Here is a 27,028-nt window from a genome sequence, read left to right as displayed (position 1 = left end):
GGCTAATTTTCTCTGCACCGGTTTGGAGAATCTATATGCAACCCTCAGCAGGGTCATTCTTTCTTATTGCTAACCTGTAAACCTGCAGTTTATACTGAGAATTTTGATCTCTGCAGGTGTGTTTGTGGGACCAACAGCAACCAGCCAACAGTGACCTCAGTGGGAAATATTTACCAAAGACATGCAAGCTCTGAAGTGTAACATAGGTGATCCTAATTTTGTTGTCTAAAATGAAAAAATCAGCCTAAAGACTGGGAAAACAAACCACAGTGCAGTCAAGAGTCTGGATCTTGAACAAAATGTGTCAAATCTAAAGTGTGAAACACTTTCTCATTTCCATGCTTTAGCTACCAGAATGCTCCTTCTCAGTTAGCCAGAAGCACTGGGCTGCACCATACCTGATTCACAACATCAACACAAACTTGATGAACAGCAGCCCAATTCTGAAACTCATATGTTAGAAACTGTATGTTTTCACTCTTACAAGAATAAGAAGCTACTTTCTGACAGTGAGATTTGGAAATAAAGGTCAGAATTGGATCAAATGTGAATTTTAAATCCCCAAGTTAATTTGGGGATTTTCCCTATCTTTTTATAGCACTTTCAAGCCATGGAGACAGTCCTCTATCTGTATTATCTGACCTGGTAATATTTTGGTTTTTTGCAAGAGCCAAGCTGCTATGGGATCTACTCTGTACATACACATACATATACAAATACACATATGCATATGCTCAGACAGATAGGAAAAAAGGAGGGAAGCTGTTGATGATGCTCTATTTATGAGAATGTCTGTGTAGATCTGTGTGGCAGCCATGTGTGTGTGTGCATTTGTATGTGTGTGCTTACTGGGAATAACATGCTCAGCCTCACTACTGTTTACACCTGGGGGAAAGGGGCTGCAGCAACATCTCCTCCGTTGAACTGCCAGAGAGACTGCCCCCCTTAGGAATCATTTGCAATCTGCAATATGCCCTTTGCATAACATTCATAACATTCAAGCACAAGGGCCTGTGTCTGCTGTCTGATTACAGCAGACATTCCATTAGAGAGGATGCTGAAGACATAAATAGAGCCTGAAAGCATGCTGAATTATTTGAAAACTACTTTCGTGTAAACTCATAAATCAAGTCCCTTCCTAAGTGGAGAAGAACATGAGCAGAATCACCAGTGTCCCAGCCTGTCTTCATTCACCACTGGAAATTTTCAGAATTTGTTAGCACTCCTAGCTGCTGAGTTGCTAAGAAAAAGAATAAAATGAAAAAAAAAAAACATTTTAAAATTCTTTACATTAGGAAATAGATGCTTTGAAATATCATTTGTATTCAGCGTTCCTCACTTGTAACTTCATAAGTGAATGTAAGGAGGCCTTACGCTCAGAGCCGTGTCTCTAGAGGCAGCTTGCCACCAAGTGAGAGCTTTACTGTCCTAGCTGAGAAACAGCTCAGAAAGACATGTGCAGTAACAGCTAGAAGAAGAGAGTAAGTCTAGGCATGGCCAAAGTCTGCATTCAATTGTATGTGCCTTTATTTTTAGTAAAAGCACTTTTAATTCTATAAACAAGACCCACACCCTCCAATTCATTAGGTTAGTAATTGCTTTAATTCTCAGTGTATCTGGCAATGCTAGGAATGAATCATCTCTCTCTCAAAGAAGAGAAGACAGTTTGATTGGTGCTAAAAGCAATCACTTTGGGCCACAAATAACTGAAGGAAAATCTGAGTATATCTAGCAGTGGGTTGTTGCACTTTCCAGTGTATAACCAGCCCGTTTGGAGATTGGCACTACCATGGAAAATGAGACTTCTGAATTCAGAGCCCCTTTGGCAAGAGTCAGAGAGTAAAAGGACATCCTGAAATTGAAAAAATAAACCCTTGTCATCACAGTGACACTGGCCATTACATAACTTGGCAATGGATATAAACTTGAGCACAGGAGGTTTCATATAAACACAAGCAAAATTGTTTTTACTGTGGGGGTGACAGAGCACTGGCACAGGCTGCCCAGGGAGGTTGTGGAGTCTCCTTCTCTGGAAGCATTCAAAACCCACCTGGACATGTTCCTACATTGACCTCCTGTAGGTGACCCTGCTCTGGCAGGGGTGTTGGACTTGTTTTTTCACAGTGCCTTCCGACACCTGACTTCCTGTGATTCTGTTGAATACCCCAATTCTACTGTGAATGCCAGATGTATATTCATTATAAACCTGGATTACATTGTTCTGACCCTTGTCCAGCCTACATAGGGTGAAGTAAAAATGTTAGCTCCTGAGGGAACACAGGAACAAATCCTGCCACATAACTCAGTACTGTCCTGCATAGAGAGAAAAATGCCCTCCAACCACAGTCCAAAGCAGAGCTGGTACAGAGGTGATGCATCAGCCAGGAGCTCCTGGACAGCAGTGACAAACTACCTTTGCAAGATGTGCAGGAATAACATTGTTATAAACAGTGATTACAGTTTTCATAATCTGAGGATGACTACCCAATAATTAAGGAACAATCACACACAGCTCTTCAAATGACATCCCTGACTGTTCTGGAATAATCGAGAATGGGGAGTGGTGGCCATGGGTGTGGCTCAAGGTGCGTGGACAAGCAACCAGGAAGCAAAGGGAAATAAAATTCAAAGTTGCCACTGGATAGATGTTCCTGCATCAAATAGAGCAATGCAAATACTGAAAAGTGCTGCAGACAACAGCTGATAAGGAGAGAGACAGGGAAGGGTACTGAGGAGAAAGAAGAGAAAGACTGGTGGCACGTTGGAGGGGATGATCTTAGGCACACATCCTGTCAGCAGCCTGGGGCAAACATTGAGCAACTGATGTCTCAGGGAAACCAGGAGCCACCTGGAGACCTCAGAAAGATCATGACATCTGCAGCCTTCCTAACCTGTGTGTGTGTATAGGCCTGTCTTTCCAGGCAGCAGGCAAAGCTCTTTGGTCAGAAGAGGGGAAAAGCACATGTTTTATAGTAGTAATACACGGACAGGGTTGTCTCTATAATTTATCTACTTCTTTGTTACTTATTGTCCTCAAAGGGTGCTGTTGGCCTGTGGGGACCACAAGACTTGATGAACTGGTTCTTCCTGTGTGGCCCCTGGTGGCAGAGTGAACAGAGCCCCATGGAAGTCCCAGAGGAGTGGCCAAGTAGGCAGACTCCCTAGGGATCCCTGGGCCAGATGCCATGACTGGTACTGTGGGGAAGCACCCATGGGGTCTGAGCTGGTAGGGAGGGAACCAATTGGGCCAGGCCAGGGGGCTGTGGCTGCTAGAGGGTGGAATGTGTCCCATGTGCCCTTGTCCTTGTCATGACTGAGGGGATGTGACCTTCTGGACCTTGCATATCCCTGAGCTTCTGCCTGGCACCTGGCCTCCTGCACCAATATGCTCTGGCATGATGAGTTGATGTTCATGCAGGAGGGGGAGGCATGGTGGGGCACTGGTGCCTTGAGGATCCTAGGAAAAATACACCTGAAAGGCTATGTGGTCAGAGAAGCAGTTCAGTTAGGCAATCCTAGTCCCCTTGTTGGGCTTTGGTGATGACACCCACATGTTTCATGCTGCCTGTTTTATGCTCCTCTTTGGCTTTCTTCCTTCCTCTCCGTGCACTAACTGTGCTGCACCGTTGGCCTCCTCCGGGGACTCTGATAGTGGGACCATCAAAAATCTGAGAAAACTGGATTTTGCAAGATTTCTCTGTTTTTATGGAACTGAGGGGCCCAGAACTGGACACAATATTCCAGATGTAGCCTCACCAGGGCGGAGCAGAAGGGGAGGAGAACCTCTCTCAACCTACTAACCACTCCCCTTCTGATGCACCCCAGGATGCCATTGGCCTTCTTGGCCACAAGGGCACATTGCTGGCTCATGGCCATCCTCCCATCCACCAGCACCCCCAGGTCCCTTTCACCTATGCTGCTCTCCAACAGCTCAGTTCCCAACCTATCCTGTTACCTGGGGTTGTTCTTTGCTCTTTCCCAGATACAAGACTTTACACTTCGTTATAATTAATTAAATTTCTTCCTTCCCGACTCTCCAGTCTGTGTAGATCTCTCTGAATGGCAGCACAGCCTTCTGGGGTGTCAGCCACTCCTCTCAGTTTTGTTTCATCACAGATTGTTGAGCTTGCAGCTTACCATGATCAATACTTTTCCCCTGTGCTGCTGAATTGCTATAGGATTCACTTCTCTTCAATGAGCAGTGAATTGTATCACTATGGACCTTCACAATATGTGTTTGGTCCATGAAAGGGCAAATGTAATAACCAGACCAACTAGTGGTATTTTTTCCTCTCTGAGTGACTGATGGAACAGTGTTACAACATGATTTGAAGTTGGAAGCCAAGATTTTTTTTTTTTAATTTGCATTTCAGTTGGCTTTTACTTTATCAAGCCTGAGGGTTATGGCTGCTTTTCTGGAAGCATTCTGGAGGCAATCTTGTCTTTTTCAGGCAGGTATCAAAATGTTAGATGCAGACCGATATGTCTGTAAACCTTGTTGGTCTGTTATGCTCATTAGCAGCACTTCTAGAATCATAGAATAGAATCATAGAATCAGCTGGGTTGGAAAGGACCTCTGAGATCATCCACTACTGCCAAGGTTATTAGACCATGGCACTGAGTGCCACATCCAGTCTCTTTCTAAATATCTCCAGGGACACAGAATCCACTACTTCCCTGGGCAGCCCATTCCAATGCTTGATCACCCTCTCCGTAAAGAAATTCTTTCTAATGTCCAACCAAAACCTCTCCCGGCACAACTTGGGACCATGCCCTCTTGTCTTGCTGAGAGTTGCCTGGGAAAAGAGACTGACCCTCCCCTGGCTCCACCTTCTTTTCAAGTAGTTGTAGAGAGTGATGAGGTCTCCCCTGAGCCTCCTCTTCTCCAGCCTCAACACCCCCAGATCCCTCAGCCTCACCTCACAGGACTTGTGCTGGATCCTTTCACCAGCCTGGTTGCCCTCCTCTGGACCCTCTCCAGGACCTCAATCGCCTTCCTGAACTGAGGGGCCCAGAACTGGACACAGAACTCAAGCTGTGGCCTCACCAGGGCTGAGTACAGGGGCAGAATCCCTTCCCTGGACCTGCTGGCCACGCTGTTCTGGATACAGGCCAGGATGCCATTGGCCTTCTTGGCCACCTGGGCACACTGCTGGCTCATGTTCAGCTTCCTGTCAATCCAGACTCCCAGGTCCCTTTCTGTCTGGCTGCTCTCCAACCACTCTGTCCCCAGCCTGGAGCTCCCCGTGGGGTTGTTGTGGCCAAAGGGCAGGACCCGGCACTTGGCCGTGTTGAACCTCATCCCATTGGAATCAGCCCAACTCTCCAGTCTGTCCAGGTCCCTCTGCAGAGCCCACCTGCCTTCCAGCTGATCAACACTCCCCCCCCCAGCTTGGTGTCATCTGCAAATTTGCTGATGATGAACTCAATCCCCTCATCTAAATCATCAATGAAGATATTAAACAGAACTGGGCCCAACACTGATCCCTGGGGGACACCACTAGTGACCGGCTGCCAACTGGATGCAGCCCCATTCAGCACCACTCTCTGGGCCCGGCCCTCCAGCCGGTTCCTAACCCAGCGCAGAGTGCCTCTGTCCAAGCTGTGGGCTGACAGCTTTTTCAGGAGAACGCTGTGGGAGATGTGTCAACAAAGGCTTTGCTGAAGTCCAGGTAGACCACACCCACAGCCTTCCCCTCATCCACCAGGCAGGTCACCTGAGCATAAAAGGAGATCAGGTTGGTCAGACAGGACCTGCCCTTCCTAAACCCATGCTGGCTGGGTCTAATCCCTTGCCCATCCTGCAGGTGCTGTGTGATTGCCCTCAGGATGATCTGTTCCATAACCCTGCCAGGCACCGAGGTCAGACTGACAGGCCTGGAGTTTTCTGGGTTCTCCTTCTGGCCCTTTTTGTGGATTGGTGTGACATTCGCCAACTTCCAATCATCTGGGTTGTCCCCAGTGAGCCAGGATTGTTGGAAGATAATAGAGGCTTGGCGAGCTCTTCTGCTAGCTCCCTCATCACTTTTGGGTGGATCCCATCTGGTCCCATAGATTTGTGGGGATCCAAGCAGCTCAGTAGGTCACTGACTGTTTCCTTCTGGATTACAGGGGGACTGTTCAGATTCTTGTTTCTTTCTACAAGTTCCAGAAACCAGCTGTCTTCAGGACAACCTATCTTACTGTGGAAAACTGAGGCAAAGAAGGTGTTAAATACCTCAGCCTTTTCTTCATCTTTGATAACTATATTCCCTCCCATGTCCAGTAGAGAATGGAGGTTTTCCCTGCCTCTCCTTTTGCTATTGATGTATCTGTAGAAGGACCTTCTGTTATCCTTCACAGAGGTGGCGAGATTCAGTTCAAGTTGTGCCTTTCTCTCTCTAATTTTCTTTCTACACAACCTAACTATATTCCTAAATTCTTCTTGAGTAGTTAGCTGCTGAGGTTGTGAGTTCGAGCCTCACCCTAAGAGTGATGAGCTCTAGTGGCTTTATTGGCCCCCCAGTCCTGCTCATGTACAGTTGGGGCTCACCTTAATCAGGCACAGGTGGGCTTAACACAAGCTCATGCCCACTACCTGGTAATTAGTGGCACCTGGTTGCCTCATTTCACTACAGTTAGCCCTTTTTTCCATAATTGGTGGGCTCTCTTCTTTACCCTAATTTCTTTCAAAATCTCCTTGTTCAGCCAGACTGGTTGTCTTACTCACCGGCTCGCCTTTTGGCACACTGGGTCAGCTGCTCCTGTGCTTTCAAAACTTGCTTCTTGAAGTACGTCCATCCCTCCTGGACCCCTTTGTTTTCCAGGGCTGTTTCCCATGGTATACTCTGAATCAGTCTTCTGAATAGGTCAAAATCTGCCCTCTGGAAATCCAACCTAGAGGTTTTATTGATGGCCCTTTTTGTATCCCTGAGTATTGAAAACTCTTTTATTTCATGATCACTGTGTCCCAGACATCCACCGACCACCACATCTCCCACCAGCCCCTTTCTGTTTGTGAACAGGAGGTCTAGTGGGGCTCCATCCCTGGTAGGCTCATTTACCAGCTGGAGCAGGAAATTATCCCGCTTCAAAGGTACCAGAACCTCTGCACCCCCAGAGCCCAGAATTCAGACCCACCACTTAATTCAGATTTAATCCTTAATTCACATCCAGTCCTTAATTCAAATTTAATCCTGTTTGCCACACTCTGGGTCACTGGTGCTCCTTGCAACCCTTTATATCCCTCTCGGCAGTGCTGGGTGCCACCCCCTTATCAGCTGCTTGACTGGCCTCACCTGAGACCACCAGCAGAAGATGGGGCAGCTCTTCGCAGCCCTTTATATCCCTCACATCTTTATATCCAACACATCTTTTTTCTGCATTCAAACACCACCCTGAAAGTAGCTAATTTTACGTAATATAGTTTTCATTTGTTGCTAAGAAATGAAGGTCTTTTCAGCTTCCTATGCTTCACTAGTGTGAGGGTGCAAAAGAAGCTGAGGTGAAGCACAGCCAGAGTCGTGGGTCTAAACTGGACAATGGAATATTAGGTAAGATGCAATGTCATGCTTAGTATATAGATAAGAGCTGGCCAGGAAGTTCTTTTTTCCTGGCTTGCAGTGTCAGAATTTTCTCTCTTCCTGGACCACTAGCCTGGAACAGGCTTGGCATTATTTATCAGGCATTGAGCAGTTTTACTGAGCATCACTTGTTTGTGTATTCTTCTATTCTTGTTCATATGGATATTGTATCTCTTATTATAATATAATTATTATATTTTATTCTAATTATTAAAATGTTTGTGTTTAAACCCATGAAACTCTTCACCTTTACTATTCTGATTCTGTCCACAACTTCCCAGGAGTCAGGGAAGAGTGAGTGAGTGGCTGCGTGCTGGGTTAAAGCCACAACATTCAGAAATGTCAAGACATTTATTCAAGAAATCTGGGAAAGAATAACAGAATCACTGGGGAGAGGTGTCAGCAGCTGCTGAGTTCTTACTATGTCTCTAGAGGTTTCTCTTGATTGGCAATCGTTATTAATCATTACTAACTGAATTTTCATCTTCCATGATTAGAGATTTACTGAGATCTTTTCCTGACAAACCTTTCTTGCCCCTTGTAAATCTGAGGAAAAATTGCTGAGTCTCAGATTCTTTATTTTCTTACTTGAGTATTCTATGGCTTCAAGCCTTTTTTCCAGCTTTTTGTTTTCTTATCTTTATGACTTTATCTTTTTCTCTGATTATTTGAATGACAAACCTTCTGCACTAGTTGTCATACCATGTCTTTATCTCTTGTTGCACTCTTTATTCAGATGTTTCTTCACCATACATGTTTCCCTTTGTATGCCATTCAGTCCAAACTCAAGATTTCCATTACAATGATTGGCCATTTAATGCAGTATTTTCCTCAGAACAATACAGAAGGCACACATAGATAGCTTTTCATTGATGTGTATGACAACTATAGAAAGCTCATGTGCTTTGATTTGCAGCATACTCAAAAAGTAGTGTTTACTAGGAATTAGACTCTTTGTGACACAGCAATTAAATGAGCAGGTTTTTGTACTTTCAAATGCATCCTATACTTAGCAATTCTTAATTATTTTTAGAAGACACTATGGTATAGTATAATAATACAGTAAGTTTAGGATACTAACGTTCCTTTCTAGAATGTTACCAAACAGAAAATGAGTTCAAAATGAAATGTACTGACTTTTAAAGCAATGTACAATATTCCATAGCTAATCAGTGGAGAATGTTTATGTAGATAAGACCAAGAGTGGATGAAGGATGAAATAGGAACAGAATGTTTAAGATAAGCATTTTTTTCCCCGCTATGTCCTGTTTATAACTGCCTGTAGCTCAGATTTTGGTTTTGTAGGACAGCAAAACAACAGAATGAAATGAAACTCTCTGAATGAAAACGGGAATCCTGGTGAGTCTCAGTATTGACCTGTTGGCACCTTCTGGTCATAGCATCCACTTAGGAAAGAAAGACATATAATCACCTAGTCCTACCATAAACCTAAAACTGCTGAGTCCACCACTAAATCATGCCCCTAAGCACCATATCTACTTGTCTTCTAAATACCTCCAGAGATGGTGACTCAACCACTTCCCTAGACAGCCTGTTCCAATGCTTGACAACCCTTTTTTTTTTCCCTGATTTCCTATCTAAAAATCCTCTGAAACAATTTGATGCCATTTCCTCTCCTCTCATCGTTGTGCCACAAACAGGTAAGGGTGCTTTGCAATCATAAACTATGACAAGGTTTGCTTGCCAAAACATTTGCTGTGGACACCTCCACCCCATTCATACTTCAGAACATCCTCAATGCTGTCCCCCAGTGACGTCTCTGTGAGCAAACTTTGAAGGCAAGTTTTTTTTTCAGAAAGATTCATCAAATGGGAAGACTTAACCCTTGTGCCCTAAATTTGAGTAGATTTTACTCTCCTAGACTGCATAGTTGCATTTCAGATTCTTTATGAGAAGTAGTACTATCTCCCTGTTGTGCTTTCTATTTGGAAAAAGATATTTTGACAAACAAGTGAATTAATTTCATGTGAGTGGGGCAAAAGCTAAGTTGCAGATCCTTTTCTTCCCCAAAAGAAGCAGTCACACCCCAGGTACTTGTGCCTTTATTAGCTACAGTAGATGTGGTTATTCCCCAGTTAAGGATTCCTTCTTCCTGGGACACTCTCTACCCCACCTTGGCCAACACGAAAGCACAGGGAAGGGAAAGGACATTGAAAGGGAAAGGCAGAGGAAAATGTGGGCTGACAAGAGAAGAGAAGAGAAGAGAAGAGAAGAGAAGAGAAGAGAAGAGAAGAGAAAGAGAAGAGAAAGCTCTGTCAAGTTGCCCAGAGGTGTTGTGGAGTCGCCACCCATGAAGCTACACAAAACCTGATGGGACCCAGGTCTGTGCTGGCTGAGATAGCTGAACCTCCTTGGTCAAGGGGTTGGTCTACATGATCCTGAAGGTCTCCTTCTGACTTCAGAAATTTCCTATGGCCACTTTAGCATGTAATAAATTTTCTAAATGGCATAACTGGGACCATGAGACAAGATTTTCTAGAGCAAGAGCTAAATTCAGTTGATGACAAAATGTCAGTGATTCTACCTGGAGTAGAAAGGCAGACAGGCATGTCTGCTATTCATCCTTAATGAAAAGAGGATTAGGAGAATATATAATGTATGGGGTTTTATGCCCCTCTTCATTTTTAAGGCTTCCACAGTTTTGAAACCTTCAAGGTGCATGATAAAAGCAGGTTGTCTGGAATTTATGGTTCAATTTGTGTAATTCAGCAAAATTATAAATGGAACATAAATACATTACATGTGCACATCATCATATGAGTGATTAATGTTAATGGGCTTACATACCTTGTGTATTCTATTGTGTATTCTATTATACCTATTACATACCTATACCTTACATACCTATTCTACCTTGTGTTAGAACTGTAAAGCATCCTAAAAATGATCAGGAACATAAACAAATCTTCCTCAGAACTTCTGGGACTGTCCTTTCTTCACTTCTTAATTGATCCTCAAGAGAGAGTGAGAAAATTTCTGACTGTTTGAAGTATTAAAATATGGCATAAGTAGGAGAATTTAAAGGTTTGATATAATCAGCTGACCAGAAGAAAGAGTAAGTTCATCTGCTGGAAATGACTGTGAAAGCTGGTCATAGGATATGTATGCAGATCGTTTGCATCCTGTGAGCGTGATAAATTTTGGTAAACGCGTTAACGTGTTCCTGGCAGAAACAGAGACAAAGTGGTGCTCAGGATTTGCTTCATCTCGAATCCTGTTACAGTTAAAGCATTTCTGGTCAGAAGAGAAAAAAAAATAGAGTACAGAAAAAGGCTGTGCTAAGGATGGGAATGTAAAGCCCCCGTTGGAGAAGAAAGGCTGAATATCCTGTCTCGTTTAGTTTGGCAGAATACTCTTTGGTAAGGGAAATGGTTGGCCTAAACGAGTTGTTTAGACCCCTGTGATCTGACATCTTCTACAAAGTTTATGGCCACAGCTGGAGAGCAAGAGAAGACACCATTCTTTCTGAGTTTCTGAAATGCCATTATTTTTGGTTTGCTCTGTTGCATGGAAAAGAGCCAATGGTAGAAACAGTGTTTGAGTCCCTTCTGATAAAGGACTGAAAATATTTCACACTTTCTAACAGTCTTTCACATGAGAATAACTCTAAGAGTAGCAACAATAACTAGAAAATGTGGCAGCTTCCTACTTCATTTCCTATCCAACTAAGACCCCAGAAGAGTTTACACCCTGTACCTAATAGGCCTGTGACACAAAGGACTACATCCAATCATAAAAATGAAATAGCTGACATAAAGATCAAAGGAAAGAAACACAACCCCAAGGCTGATAGCTGCTGGGAAGAGAAGGTACTCTTGCCTTTACCTAGAGGTTCATTATTAAACATCCTTCATCACAGATCTTTGATAATTTGTATCAGAAATGTGCAGCTTCTCAGATACAGTGTCAGTGACTTGAAACTTAGCTGGCAGGGGGAGTCCCTGCCTTTCCCTCTCACACTCTTGACACAGATATAGGGTAATTTTTCCAGGAAAGGAGACAGGGTGGAAAAGAGGAGGGGAGAGTGGATGCTGGCATGGAAACTTTCCAACTCCAGGCTTTGTCACTGCTTAATAATTCTGTAGAAACCGCCCTTCTGGGCTGATCAACCTTGGTAAGCAGGACTCAAAAGGAAACATTAAGTGAAGTTCTGCAAAAGCTCTCACATGGTCATGTCCATTATAATTCATCCCTCCACGCAAGCTAATTTTACACTTTCATCTTCCCATTTGGAAAAAGAGACCTCTCCCAAAATGCAGGTTGAAAGTCAAACATAAGGTTCATGAATTGCTGTTATATTCATAAAAAAAAGCATCCAAAGTCCAATAGCACAAGAAGCGGGGATTGCACGCAGGAGCGTCACCCTCAAGTGAGAAGAAAGACGAGACTCTTGTCCCACAGTGGCAAGGCAAGGAAAGGACTGTCCCATGTGCAAGGCTCTTGCCAAATCCTTCTGTTTCAACCCGGTGGAAAAAGCAATAGTACCACAGCCCCTTGACTGTGCTGTGCAGCAGCCATGCGGGGTGCCTGCCCATGACACATGAATCAGCCTCTAAACATGCCTAAATAGCTCTGCTTTTCCATTTGCTGTGGTTCAGTACATGTGGAAGCAGGAGCTGACCCTTACCCTCCCCAGAACTCCCCAGGTGCAAAGCTGCCTCTTGCTGCTTCTGATCCGACAACCCCCCTGGGGCTGTGCTGCCCTTTGCAGCTACACCCCTCCTCTGCCATCCCCTGCAGCCCCTTCCTCTCTTTGGGCTCAAGGCACAAGTAGGCTGCTGGCTGTGCCCTGAGGGTAAGCTAATCAACCAAGGCAGAGGAGAAGACTGGCTGTGGACTGAGAAATTGTGTGAAAGGTTGACAAAAGCTACAGCCAGCACTGTGAAGACTGGCTGGACTTCTCAGGTGGCTACCGTTCATGTGAGAAATCGCACAGGATTCAGGAGGTTCACACATAACAGGAGGGAATATTGGTGCCAAGGATTTTGCAACAGCAGCTTAGTTAAGTTATATGAGTAATACGAGAGAGAGCCAAATTTGTCCAAGTAACAGCATCATCAGTCTCAAAAAGTAGTAGATGTAGATGCAGTAAAACTGGGATTAGTGGAAAAAAAGGGGGCAGTTTTTTTACGTGGGAGCAGATTGTAGTGGAGAATTGGAGAAATGGAATAATAAGATATGCAAATCATGGTCTGGACTGTCCAAGAGTACCTGCTGGGTATCCCTGCCCTCAATAACCACAACCCAGTCAGGACCATAAAGCAAACATGTTGTTCTGACTATAGAATGCATGTCAAAGTGACTTCCTCAGTTAGGAAGATTTGCAGGGAGCAGGATGCTTTCAGTGGGTAGCAGGAGACCATCAGAGACTGACAGATCAAGCATACTGGTATCACCATACTGATGTCTATTGCAGGCCTGATGATATCAGCATAGTCTCTTCTTAGAAACAACCAGAAGGAGGTGGACATTCTAGAAAGACTCCAATTTAGATGGGTCAAAAATGGCCTGGTGGAAAGGAAACTAAGCATGCTCAGGAAGGAGTTGCCAATGCTGCTATCCTGTATAAATTTCTGAAGTCATGTTTCTGAGGAGCACTTAATTCTCAGAACACACTGTATAGGCAAGAGTCTCTCATGCAGCAGCTGATGTCACAGCCTACTCTCTGAGCCCTGAATGTGCTCTAAGAAGACTCTTTTCTGCCAAAGGAAGAACTCTGTTCAGTTTATAATCTAGAGAGTTTAACAAGAGACTCATTACAGTAGAAGTGTCAGGAAGATAAGTGTCTTTATCCAAGACACATGTGGATTTGGGAACCAAATATATCACATAAACCAGAAAAACGCTTAGGAAAATCAGTTTGCGTCTCTTCAGTAGAGGGAATTTTATTTACAATGTAACCATAAGAAAGCAGCATCAATAGGAATCAGCCAGTGTAACCAACATGCTAGGACTGAAAGTGAAACATTCAGTTCCATCGCTGACCATGCAAGTCACGCAGTCACAAACGCAGATGAAGACGCTAAAGTAGCTGCTGCTTTACTAGCTATGAAACTTGATAGGGAGGACCCAGCAGGACCCGTGTCTGGGCAGCCCGTGACTCAGGAATCCTGTGATACTGCGAAGGAGGTCCTCTCCCCCCCAGGAGTGGCAGTGTAAGTTGGGATAAGAGGGGAAAGGCAAGGGCTGAAGGGAGAGCTGTGGCAGGGCAGGGCCGGGGAGGAGAACACAGAGGAGGACACTCCGCCTTGTAGAGGCTTCCCTGGCGCATGGGAAGCACCGGGAAAGCCTCTGCCAGGGAAATGAGGATCAGAGGTGGGGATGAGAGCCGCTCCCTGAGCCCCCAGCAAGGGGCAGCGCCATCAGGTATGAGGTCAGAGGTGAGGTCACAGAGGAAATCCTTCCCTATTGGTCCCTGCCAGGCGAGGAGAACCCAACTCCTGCTGCCCAGGTGAGCAAAGGGCCAGAGCCTGTGCGGGACAGGGGCTGAGCCAGAGCCCTTCCTCCAAGGGGCTGGTCCTGGTGGCCCTGCCACAGACAAGGCTCGGCGAGGCTGACGAGGACCAGATCAGAGCCCAGAGACAGCAACCACCAGCGAGGGCCGGCAAGAAAAGCAAGAAAGAGGCGGGCATGGCACAGGAAGACGCAGAGTGGGGGGACCAGTGGGAGGAAGGGGCAAACACCACGTCCGGAGAGGAGTCGTCGTGCACGGAGTCCGAGCCCGAAGAGAGAGAGCCCGAAGTGACGCGTCCTGAGGACCCCAACACAGGCAGCAGAGCAAAGGCCAAGCAGAGCCGCCTCTCCCGGTCCTCGCAGGCTGGGCTGCTCTTCTCCGTCAGCCGCGTGGAAAGGCAGCTGCGCAGAGGCCGCTTTGCCACGCGCTTTGGGGTCACGGCCCCCGTCTACCTGGCTGCGGTGCTGCAGTGTGTCACACGCAAGACCCTGGAGGTGGCTGGCAAGAATTCCAAGAAGAAAAAGCAGCGGTGCATTTCTCCATCGCACTTGCAGGAAGCGATTCAAAAGACCTCTCTGCCCAAGCAGTTTCTGCGCATCAGCTTGCCCAGAAGCAGCAGCAGAGCTGTCTCCCGGAGCAAGCGTGCGGCCTCGGCCTCCAAAAGCAAGAGGACGGAGAGTAAGAAGAGACGCCCCAGGAAAAGGGCTGCACCTGCCCGTGCCACTGCTGCTGTTAAGTGAGAAGAAAGCAAAAGCTCCTGCCCCGCGGAGGCAAGGCAAGGGCTGTCATGTTTGCAAGCTCTTGCCAAATCCATCTCTATGGCCTAAGGCTACAATAAAAACCTTTGTAATGCCATGCCATGCCTGGAGCATGCCTTGCAGGTGGTAGAATTCCTGGCTACATTTGGGTGTTCTGCCAGTCTCCTCACAGCCTTCCTTGCCTTCCTCCTCCAGGGGAGAAAGGCTCCCATGCAGGAGCCCAAGCATGACCAAAGACACAGAATGGGTGTGTGGGGCAAAAAGGGAGAAATGTGGGGGATAAAGGGGCCACCTGGCAATGGCCACAGAGCTGCAGGCCCTCCCATAGCCCCTTGCCCATATAACAGGATTGTCCCAAGTGTGGGCTCTCCACCACATTGGTTCCCTTGGGGGAGAGCCAGGAGGTGGTCCTGATCATCCAGAAGAACTCTTGATCCAAGGCCAAGTCGTTTCTCCTCCTCCTCAGCGTTGCTCCGTTCTCTCTGTGCTCCTCTCACGCTGGATGGGTCTCTGATGGAGTGAGGCTTGTGTCTTGCCTGTGGGGTCTGTAATAGCCCCGCTAGGGAGAAACTTCCAGCAGAAGTTTCTCCTCAGAGGAGCTCCCAGGTGTGGGTGGGACCTCTTTGTGCCATCGCAGTCATGGCAGAGTCTGCCTGGCCCCCCTAGTGCTTGGCATTCTCCAAGGGCTGAGCAGTCTCTTCCTGTCCCCAGGCTCAGCACTGGGGTAGCCAGGCCATGGGGTGTTTTGTGATGTGTGCTGGACTCGTGTCTCCTAGCTGGCCAAAGGCATGAAGCTGGATGCAGGCAGAAAGATCTGTAAAGGTAGGAACGTGGGGGATAAATGATCACTTGGCAATGATCACAGAGGAGCAGCCCTTTCCTCAGCCCCTTTCCTATATAAGAGGATTGTCCCAAGGGCACTTACACACATACAGAGAGAACAACAGCCTTGATCCTGTCCTCTCTCAGGCTACTCAAGAGGAGAATACATACATACATATGTTACAAAGAGAAGCAGTATGGGTCCCATCAGCAGCAGGCCTTCCTCTGCCCAGTACTTGGCCTCATGACCCCACAGTCTCTCATCTTCCTCACATACAAAAACACATACATGCAGAAGGGTCTCTTCAGTAGCTTTTCCAGACCTTATCAGACTACCTGGTCTATCCCATAGCTGGCCTGGACCTTCAAGTCTCTCCAGCTAACTCTCAGCCCGGCTGGTTTCTTCAGTATTTGTGTGAACTGTGGACCCTCCAGACCCTGGGTCCCAAGCCCTTTATTCTAATTGCCAGCCAGTTCATTTCAACACTTGCTAGCAGGTGCACTCCCTGACATACACACCCTCACAATATGCATACAGAGAGGTCTCCACAGCTGCTCGTCCCTCAGGTCTATGATCCCCTATGGCCCAGGATCCATTTTCAGTTGCTGTCATGTAGAACTTAAGCATGAAGTAGAGACTTCCTCACTCAGGAAAACACATAAAGAGTTCAATAAGATGGAACAGATTGTGGTGGTATTATGGGCAAATCAGAATAAACAGGATCTTCTTCTGGACTAGAGTCCCCCAGATTACGGCAATAGTGCCCTATAGTTTCCAATGGAAAGCTAAAGTCTTAAAGCACAGTAGGAATTTTAGGATCGCTGTGGTCTGGTGTTTTATCAGCCTTCTGAATTAAACACACACTGTCATTTGCAGACATGCCAAAGCACATCACAGAATCATCTGGGTTGGAAAGGACCTCTGAGATCATCAAGTCCAACCCTTGATCCACTACCACTGTAGTTCCCAGACCATGGCACTGAGTGCCACATCCAGTCTCTTTTTAAATATCTCCAGGGATGGAGAATCCACCACCTCCCTGGGCAGCCCATTCCAATGCCTAATTGCCCTCTCCATAAAGAATTTTTTCCTAATATCTAACCTAAACCTCCCCTGGCACAACTTGGGACCATGCCCTCTTGTCCTACTGAGAGCTGCCTGGGAAAAGAGACCAACCCCCCTCTGGCTACACCCTCCTTTCAGGGAGTTGTAGAGAGTGATGAGGTCTCCCCTGAGCCACCTCTTCTCCAGCCTCAACATCCCCAGATCCCTCAGCCCTTCCTCACAGGACTTGTGCTGGATCCCTTCACAGCCTCCTTGCTCTTCTCTGGACCTGCTCCAGGACCTCAATCGCCTTCCTGAACTGAGGGGCCCAGAACTGGACACAGGACTCAAGCTGTGGCCTCACCAGGGCTGAGTACAGGGGCAGAATCCCTTCCCTGGACCTGCTGGCCACACTGTTCCGGATACAGGCCAGGATGCCATTGGCCTTCTTGGCTACCTGGACACACTGCTGGCTCATGTTCAGCTTCCTGTCAATCCAGACTCCCAGGTCCCTCTCTGTCTGTCTGCTCTCAGCCTGGAGCTCCCCATGGGGTTGTTGTGGCCAAAGTGCAGGACCCGGCACTTGGTCTTGTTGAACCTCATCCCGTTGGAATCATCCCAACTCTCCAGTCTGTCCAGGTCCCTCTGCAGAGCCCTCCTGCCTTCCAGCTGATCCACACTCCCCTCCAGCTCGGTGATGTTTGCAAATTTGCTGATGACGGACTCAATCCCCTCATCTAAATCGTCTTTAAAGATATTAAACAGAAATGGTCCCAACACTGATGCCTGGGGGACACCACTGGTGAGTGGCTGCCAACTGGATCAGCACTGTTCAGCACCACTCTCTATGGGCCTCTAGCCAGTTCCTAACCCAGCACAGAGTGCTCCTGTCTGAGCCCTGGGCTGACAGCCTTTCCAGGAGAATGCTGTGGGAGACGGTGTCAAAGGCCTTGCTGAAGTCCAGGCAGACTCCCTCCACAGCCTTCCCCTCATCCCCCAGGCGGGTCACCTGAGCATAAAAGGAGATCAGCTTGGTCAGACAGGACCTGCCCTTCCTAACCCCATGCTCGCTGTGTTTGATCCCTTGTCCATCCTGTAGGAGCTGTGTGATTGCTCCAGGATGATCTGCTCCATAGCCCTGCCAGGCACTGAGGTCAGGCTGACAGGCCTGGAGTTTCCCGGGTCCTCCTTCCAGCCCTTTTTGTGGATTGGCATCACATTTATTCCAATGGCAGCTTGCTGGGAATAAAAGCTCAGCTCATGCTGGTGTTATGCTGAATCCAAAAACATTTTACTATGGTTGAGACTGATAAATGGCGATCCAGGTCAGGAAACAAGGATCACTCAATCAGAGGAACGACAAACACCCCATTTCATTCTTTATGCATGAAAAGCATAACACTGAAGGTTTTTCCTGGTGACTAGCTCTTCCTTTGTCTTGTCTCAGCAAATATGGGACTTTGTCCTCTCCTGCTTTCCCATGTTGTCCCTGGTAATTCTTTCTACAGATCCAGGCTCCCGTTTTGTCCAAAACTTTAGATGTATGCCATTGGTGACCTCTTTCCCTCCCTGCACTACTTTCTTCCCTTGCAGCATTTTCTGTCCCTTCACCTGATGCAAATGCTCTGAAAATGCCTGATGACATTGTCACGGTTTAACACTGGCCCGGCAATTAAACCGAATAACAGACGCTCTCTATTAATCTCTCTCTCCTTGATAGAGAAAGGAGAGAGAATAAGGGAGAGAGACTTATGGGTTGGAAACTAAACTACACAACTTTAATGAAACAGTAATGATAAATAGGTAAAATTACTAAATATATACAAATATACAGGAAAATGGAAACCACATTCCTCCCCCCTTTCCCCCAATAACTCTCACGTCACCACTGAGGCTGTAGGGCAGCCCTGGGAAAGTCCAGGCTGGACTCCTGGAGTCGGCAGCAGTCGGGAACCGGAGGCAGGAACACACAGATATGGGCTGACACGGATCAGGACCACAGGCAGACGAATGGAGGGGATCCTTCCAGGATGCCGAGTGAAGGAAGGGAAGCAGGAAATCAGGAAAAGATCCGGAAAAGATCTGGCTTGGCCCTCGTGATGCCTCAAATTTATACTGAGTGTGACGTATATGGGATGGAATACTCTGTTTGGTCAATTCTGGTATCTATCTTGTCTGTTCCTCCCCAAAGGAGGGTTCAGGTGGGACCTCTTTACTCCTTCTGGACGGTAAAATGTTTTCCTCAGAGCTGAGCAGTGTCCTTGGCTCTGCATACCAGTCTCTAGCAGTAACTATAAACATCAAGTGTTATCAATCCTAGAAGCACACACTATCTGAGAAACTTAGCTAAAAGCAAAAGTACAAGACAGAAAATCACCTTTATCCTGGCCCAAACCAGGACAGACATCTACAGCAGGTCTGGAGATGCCTCCTCTGAGTCCCTCTGCTCTGCCAAATCTTCCCTCTGCCCACATTCCCTGTTCTCTTGCCAGTCCCCCTGTTAGATTTTCTCCCACAGTGCCCCACACAGTGGAAACAACCTCACTGGTTTGGAGAGAGCTGCTCCCTCCCGTCCCTACCATGCCTGAGAAAGAGTGCCATTCTTCTCACATCACATAGAATGGGGACAAACCTGTAGTGAGGACTAGAAGCCGCTGAGCCAAGAGAGCCAACAGCAGAGGTATTGTAAGCTGTGACAAGGCCTGGACTTCGAAAGTCTCAGAGTCAGCATCTGCTCTCCTCCAACCCAGTTTTGTCCCATAGTTGGAAAAAAAGACTTTGTGATTAAACAAATGCAAGGTATGATTATTTTTATAAACAGCAAGTATAGTGCAGGTATTTAACATGCCTCATCATGGTTCAAACTTAAGGACATGCTTTCCCATATCTCATTCTTATGTCAGGTTATCTTGTGCAATACACACCTCAAAACTAGGAAAGGAGTGAAAGAAAACAATGGTTATTCTTGTCTTATTTTTAGTTAGCCATGTGTGAGCTGTTTCATTTAACCTTTGATTGCCTCAATATACTGAAAATAATGGACATATCCTAGCATTGTAGCAGGTGACTTTGTTGCATGTGGAGCATTGATTCTTAGTCAGGAATAAAAACCTATTTTAAAAATTCCCTTATAGTGTCAGGATTTATATCAGGATTGTTTACATCAGCAACGAGAAGATGACGGTGCCACTGAGATTATTTCCCAGGTGTCTCAGGGATGTGTTTCTGTGCTATCTATTGTCTCTGAGGCAAATAAGACAATGGGAACTGGATGCATCTCTGCCCTGTCCTGGCTTGCTTCACCTGGAAGAAAGGCAGCAGTACGCTCAGGATAGATTGGGAATCTTAGGACTCCCTGAGAGCAATGGAAAGAAAGGTGTGCAAGACACGAGCCAACAGACCCTGCATGGGGAGGCAGCTGTGGGAACTGGGGTGACAGGCTGTGTTGAGCCCAGTGCTTTCCTACTCTTTCCATCCAGGAAGGGAAAATGCAACTGGACTACATGTCCAAGGGCACTTGCTGTCGCTCCCATATTCTCCCTTGGGTGGTGCAAAAGGAGCCTCCAGGACCATTTGCTCATCAAGAAGCTTTCACCCTCACTATCCTTCATGGCCTGGCCCTTTCAGAACAAGGGCCAAACTGTGCTGGAGGTAGTTTCTGCCAGCAAGTTCAGTTCACTCCAGGCAGGTCTCAGCCCTCCATCTCAGCAAAGGGTTGTGCCACAGCCTCGCTTACTGCCTGCATCCAGCTTCATGCCTTTGGCCATGTGCTGGCCAGACACGAGTCCAGCACACATCACAAAACACCCCATGGCCTGGCTACCCCAGTGCTGAGCCTGGGGACAGGAAGAGACTGCTCAGCCCTTGGAGAATGCCAAGCACTAGGGGGGCCAGGCAGACTCTGCCATGACTGCGATGGCACAAAGAGGTCCCACCCACACCTGGGAGCTCCTCTGAGGAGAAACTTCTGCCGGAAGTTTCTCCCTAGCGGGGCTATTACAGACCCCACAGGCAAGACACAAGCCTCACTCCATCAGAGACCCATCCAGCGTGAGAGGAGCACAGAGAGAACGGAGCAACGCTGAGGAGGAGGAGAAACGACTTGGCCTTGGATCAAGAGTTCTTCTGGATGATCAGGACCACCTCCTGGCTCTCCCCCAAGGGAACCAATGTGGTGGAGAGCCCACACTTGGGACAATCCTGTTATATGGGCAAGGGGCTATGGGAGGGCCTGCAGCTCTGTGGCCATTGCCAGGTGGCCCCTTTATCCCCCACATTTCTCCCTTTTTGCCCCACACACCCATTCTGTGTCTTTGGTCATGCTTGGGCTCCTGCATGGGAGCCTTTCTCCCCTGGAGGAGGAAGGCAAGGAAGGCTGTGAGGAGACTGGCAGAACACCCAAATGTAGCCAGGAATTCTACCACCTGCAAGGCATGCTCCAGGCATGGCATGGCATTACAAAGGTTTTTATTGTAGCCTTAGGCCATAGAGATGGATTTGGCAAGAGCTTGCAAACATGACAGCCCTTGCCTTGCCTCCGCGGGGCAGGAGCTTTTGCTTTCTTCTCACTTAACAGCAGCAGTGGCACGGGCAGGTGCAGCCCTTTTCCTGGGGCGTCTCTTCTTACTCTCCGTCCTCTTGCTTTTGGAGGCCGAGGCCGCACGCTTGCTCCGGGAGACAGCTCTGCTGCTGCTTCTGGGCAAGCTGATGCGCAGAAACTGCTTGGGCAGAGAGGTCTTTTGAATCGCTTCCTGCAAGTGCGATGGAGAAATGCACCGCTGCTTTTTCTTCTTGGAATTCTTGCCAGCCACCTCCAGGGTCTTGCGTGTGACACACTGCAGCACCGCAGCCAGGTAGACGGGGGCCGTGACCCCAAAGCGCGTGGCAAAGCGGCCTCTGCGCAGCTGCCTTTCCACGCGGCTGACGGAGAAGAGCAGCCCAGCCTGCGAGGACCGGGAGAGGCGGCTCTGCTTGGCCTTTGCTCTGCTGCCTGTGTTGGGGTCCTCAGGACGCGTCACTTCGGGCTCTCTCTCTTCGGGCTCGGACTCCGTGCACGACGACTCCTCTCCGGACGTGGTGTTTGCCCCTTCCTCCCACTGGTCCCCCCACTCTGCGTCTTCCTGTGCCATGCCCGCCTCTTTCTTGCTTTTCTTGCCGGCCCTCGCTGGTGGTTGCTGTCTCTGGGCTCTGATCTGGTCCTCGTCAGCCTCGCCGAGCCTTGTCTGTGGCAGGGCCACCAGGACCAGCCCCTTGGAGGAAGGGCTCTGGCTCAGCCCCTGTCCCGCACAGGCTCTGGCCCTTTGCTCACCTGGGCAGCAGGAGTTGGGTTCTCCTCGCCTGGCAGGGACCAATAGGGAAGGATTTCCTCTGTGACCTCACCTCTGACCTCATACCTGATGGCGCTGCCCCTTGCTGGGGGCTCAGGGAGCGGCTCTCATCCCCACCTCTGATCCTCATTTCCCTGGCAGAGGCTTTCCCGGTGCTTCCCATGCGCCAGGGAAGCCTCTACAAGGCGGAGTGTCCTCCTCTGTGTTCTCCTCCCCGGCCCTGCCCTGCCACAGCTCTCCCTTCAGCCCTTGCCTTTCCCCTCTTATCCCAACTTACACTGCCACTCCTGGGGGGAGAGGACCTCCTTCGCAGTATCACAGGATTCCTGAGTCACGGGCTGCCCAGACACGGGTCCTGCTGGGTCCTCCCTATCAAGTTTCATAGCTAGTAAAGCAGCAGCTACTTTAGCGTCTTCATCTGCGTTTGTGACTGCGTGACTTGCATGGTCAGCGATGGAACTGAATGTTTCACTTTCAGTCCTAGCATGTTGGTTACACTGGCTGATTCCTATTGATGCTGCTTTCTTATGGTTACATTGTAAATAAAATTCCCTCTACTGAAGAGACGCAAACTGATTTTCCTAAGCGTTTTTCTGGTTTATGTGATATATTTGGTTCCCAAATCCACATGTGTCTTGGATAAAGACACTTATCTTCCTGACACTTCTACTGTAATGAGTCTCTTGTTAAACTCTCTAGATTATAAACTGAACAGAGTTCTTCCTTTGGCAGAAAAGAGTCTTCTTAGAGCACATTCAGGGCTCAGAGAGTAGGCTGTGACATCAGCTGCTGCATGAGAGACTCTTGCCTATACAGTGTGTTCTGAGAATTAAGTGCTCCTCAGAAACATGACTTCAGAAATTTATACAGGATAGCAGCACTGGCAACTCCTTCCTGAGCATGCTTAGTTTCCTTTCCACCAGGCCATTTTTGACCCATCTAAATTGGAGTCTTTCTAGAATGTCCACCTCCTTCTGGTTGTTTCTAAGAAGAGACTATGCTGATATCATCAGGCCTGCAATAGACATCAGTATGGTGATACCAGTATGCTTGATCTGTCAGTCTCTGATGGTCTCCTGCTACCCACTGAAAGCATCCTGCTCCCTGCAAATCTTCCTAACTGAGGAAGTCACTTTGACATGCATTCTATAGTCAGAACAACATGTTTGCTTTATGGTCCTGACTGGGTTGTGGTTATTGAGGGCAGGGATACCCAGCAGGTACTCTTGGACAGTCCAGACCATGATTTGCATATCTTATTATTCCATTTCTCCAATTCTCCACTACAATCTGCTCCCACGTAAAAAAACTGCCCCCTTTTTTTCCACTAATCCCAGTTTTACTGCATCTACATCTACTACTTTTTGAGACTGATGATGCTGTTACTTGGACAAATTTGGCTCTCTCTCGTATTACTCATATAACTTAACTAAGCTGCTGTTGCAAAATCCTTGGCACCAATATTCCCTCCTGTTATGTGTGAACCTCCTGAATCCTGTGCGATTTCTCACATGAACGGTAGCCACCTGAGAAGTCCAGCCAGTCTTCACAGTGCTGGCTGTAGCTTTTGTCAACCTTTCACACAATTTCTCAGTCCACAGCCAGTCTTCTCCTCTGCCTTGGTTGATTAGCTTACCCTCAGGGCACAGCCAGCAGCCTACTTGTGCCTTGAGCCCAAAGAGAGGAAGGGGCTGCAGGGGATGGCAGAGGAGGGGTGTAGCTGCAAAGGGCAGCACAGCCCCAGGGGGGTTGTCGGATCAGAAGCAGCAAGAGGCAGCTTTGCACCTGGGGAGTTCTGGGGAGGGTAAGGGTCAGCTCCTGCTTCCACATGTACTGAACCACAGCAAATGGAAAAGCAGAGCTATTTAGGCATGTTTAGAGGCTGATTCATGTGTCATGGGCAGGCACCCCGCATGGCTGCTGCACAGCACAGTCAAGGGGCTGTGGTACTATTGCTTTTTCCACCGGGTTGAAACAGAAGGATTTGGCAAGAGCCTTGCACATGGGACAGTCCTTTCCTTGCCTTGCCACTGTGGGACAAGAGTCTCGTCTTTCTTCTCACTTGAGGGTGACGCTCCTGCGTGCAATCCCCGCTTCTTGTGCTATTGGACTTTGGATGTTTTTTTTATGAATATAACAGCAATTCATGAACCTTATGTTTGACTTTCAACCTGCATTTTGGGAGAGGTCTCTTTTTCCAAATGGGAAGATGAAAGTGTAAAATTAGCTTGCGTGGAGGGATGAATTATAATGGACATGACCATGTGAGAGCTTTTGCAGAACTTCACTTAATGTTTCCTTTTGAGTCCTGCTTACCAAGGTTGATCAGCCCAGAAGGGCGGTTTCTACAGAATTATTAAGCAGTGACAAAGCCTGGAGTTGGAAAGTTTCCATGCCAGCATCCACTCTCCCCTCCTCTTTTCCACCCTGTCTCCTTTCCTGGAAAAATTACCCTATATCTGTGTCAAGAGTGTGAGAGGGAAAGGCAGGGACTCCCCCTGCCAGCTAAGTTTCAAGTCACTGACACTGTATCTGAGAAGCTGCACATTTGTGATACAAATTATCAAAGATCTGTGATGAAGGATGTTTAATAATGAACCTCTAGGTAAAGGCAAGAGTACCTTCTCTTCCCAGCAGCTATCAGCCTTGGGGTTGTGTTTCTTTCCTTTGATCTTTATGTCAGCTATTTCATTTTTATGATTGGATGTAGTCCTTTGTGTCACAGGCCTATTAGGTACAGGGTGTAAACTCTTCTGGGGTCTTAGTTGGATAGGAAATGAAGTAGGAAGCTGCCACATTTTCTAGTTATTGTTGCTACTCTTAGAGTTATTCTCATGTGAAAGACTGTTAGAAAGTGTGAAATATTTTCAGTCCTTTATCAGAAGGGACTCAAACACTGTTTCTACCATTGGCTCTTTTCCATGCAACAGAGCAAACCAAAAATAATGGCATTTCAGAAACTCAGAAAGAATGGTGTCTTCTCTTGCTCTCCAGCTGTGGCCATAAACTTTGTAGAAGATGTCAGATCACAGGGGTCTAAACAACTCGTTTAGGCCAACCATTTCCTTTACCAAAGAGTATTCTGCCAAACTAAACGAGACAGGATATTCAGCCTTTCTTCTCCAACGGGGGCTTTACATTCCCATCCTTAGCACAGCCTTTTTCTGTACTCTATTTTTTTTTCTCTTCTGACCAGAAATGCTTTAACTGTAACAGGATTCGAGATGAAGCAAATCCTGAGCACCACTTTGTCTCTGTTTCTGCCAGGAACACGTTAACGCGTTTACCAAAATTTATCACGCTCACAGGATGCAAACGATCTGCATACATATCCTATGACCAGCTTTCACAGTCATTTCCAGCAGATGAACTTACTCTTTCTTCTGGTCAGCTGATTATATCAAACCTTTAAATTCTCCTACTTATGCCATATTTTAATACTTCAAACAGTCAGAAATTTTCTCACTCTCTCTTGAGGATCAATTAAGAAGTGAAGAAAGGACAGTCCCAGAAGTTCTGAGGAAGATTTGTTTATGTTCCTGATCATTTTTAGAATGCTTTACAGTTCTAACACAAGGTAGAATAGTGTATGTAAGCCCATTAACATTAATCACTCATATGATGATGTGCACGTGTAATGTATTTATGTTCCATTTATAATTTTGCTGAATTACACAAATTGAACCATAAATTCCAGACAACCCGCTTTTATCATGCACCTTGAAGGTTTCAAAACTGTGGAAGCCTTAAAAATGAAGAGGGGCATAAAACCCCATACATTATATATTCTCCTAATCCTCTTTTCATTAAGGATGAATAGCAGACATGCCTGTCTGCCTTTCTACTCCAGGTAGAATCACTGACATTTTGTCATCAACTGAATTTAGCTCTTGCTCTAGAAAATCTTGTCTCATGGTCCCAGTTATGCCATTTAGAAAATTTATTACATGCTAAAGTGGCCATAGGAAACTTTTCAGAAAATAACAATAGTCCAGCAAAGCACTTCCCTACCAGGATAACAAATTGCTGTTCTTCAGAGGAATTCAGTGACTGAATAGGTTTATGGGAGGTACAACCCAGTAAAGCAGGTGACAAACATCTCATTGATTGTCACTATTTAACACCAGGCCTGCAATTAACTGAATGACAGATGCTTCCTGTTAATCCCCCTCCCCCCAGTTATAAAGGAGAAAGGATAAGGGAGAGGGACTTATGGTTTGGAAACTAAACTACACAACTTTAGTGAAACAGTAATGTTAAAAAAGAAAAATTTTAAAATATATTCACAAAAAAACAATACTATGTTCCTCCCCTCCTACCCCCAGTAATGCTGATGTCACCACCAAGGCTGCAGGTCAGCCCTGGAAAAGTCCAAGTATGAGTCCATGGAGTCAGCAGAATTCAGGAGCTGGGGGAAGGAACACAGAAATGCAGGAGGGCACAGATCAGGACCACAGGCACAGGAATGGATGGAATCCTCCCAAAACACAGAAGAAGGAAGAAAAGGCTTGAACCTCATGATCCCTCAAATAGAAAGCATATGGAGTGTAATGTTTAATTTCTTTAATTTTGGTTACCTGTCTTGTCCACTCCTCCCTAGAGGAGGGTTGCCAGTGTGAGCCCTTTGCTCCCTTTCTTTCTGGAGTATAAGATGGTCCTAAGAACCAAGCAGTGGCCTTGCATAACATTCTCTAGCTTTAAGTATGAACACGGAGTGTTATCAGTCTTAGAAGCAGAGACTGAGAAGTTTGCTGTTCATTTCAGCAAGTACAGCTACTTAGAAGACACTTAGCTGGAAGCAAAATTACAAGACAGAAAGTTAGTTCTATCCTGGACCAAAACAAGGCAGTGATGAAACATGTATTCCCTCCTTAGTTAACCAGATCTTCCTCTTTCATTTCCTCTGTAGGATTATTTGTTCACCTCAGAGAAAAGTAGATTAAACAGCTGTGTGAAATGTATTTTCTTGATGACTCACTTTACTGTTCAGTCTCAAAATCTGAGTGCTGTTTTTTGCTTTTCCTCATGCCATAAATCTG

General features: G+C 46.9%; 2 protein-coding genes across 2 annotated transcripts; one reads left to right on the top strand and one right to left on the bottom strand.

Moving 5' to 3' along the window:
* Positions 1-14,213: 14,213 nt before the first annotated feature.
* LOC115598452 (histone H2A-like) lies at positions 14,214-14,777 on the top strand. Its single transcript, XM_030452236.1, has one exon. It carries the CDS (start codon positions 14,214-14,216, stop codon positions 14,775-14,777), a length of 564 nt encoding a protein of 187 aa, XP_030308096.1.
* Positions 14,778-21,227: 6,450 nt separating this feature from the next.
* On the bottom strand, positions 21,228-21,791 carry LOC103537792 (histone H2A-like). Its single transcript, XM_008504104.2, has one exon. It carries the CDS (start codon positions 21,789-21,791, stop codon positions 21,228-21,230), a length of 564 nt encoding a protein of 187 aa, XP_008502326.2.
* Positions 21,792-27,028: the final 5,237 nt, after the last annotated feature.

The sequence above is a fragment of the Calypte anna genome, chromosome 1, assembly GCF_003957555.1.
Source record: "Calypte anna isolate BGI_N300 chromosome 1, bCalAnn1_v1.p, whole genome shotgun sequence".
NCBI lineage: Eukaryota > Metazoa > Chordata > Aves > Apodiformes > Trochilidae > Calypte > Calypte anna.
The sequence above is the reverse complement of the archived record's forward strand: the minus strand, read 5'-3'. Positions and strand labels throughout refer to the sequence as shown.

Coding starts and splice junctions, on each gene's coding strand:
- LOC115598452 (XM_030452236.1), top strand. CDS start 14,214: ATGGCACAGGAAGACGCAGAGTGGGGGGACCAGTGGGAGGAAGGGGCA.
- LOC103537792 (XM_008504104.2), bottom strand. CDS start 21,791: ATGGCACAGGAAGACGCAGAGTGGGGGGACCAGTGGGAGGAAGGGGCA.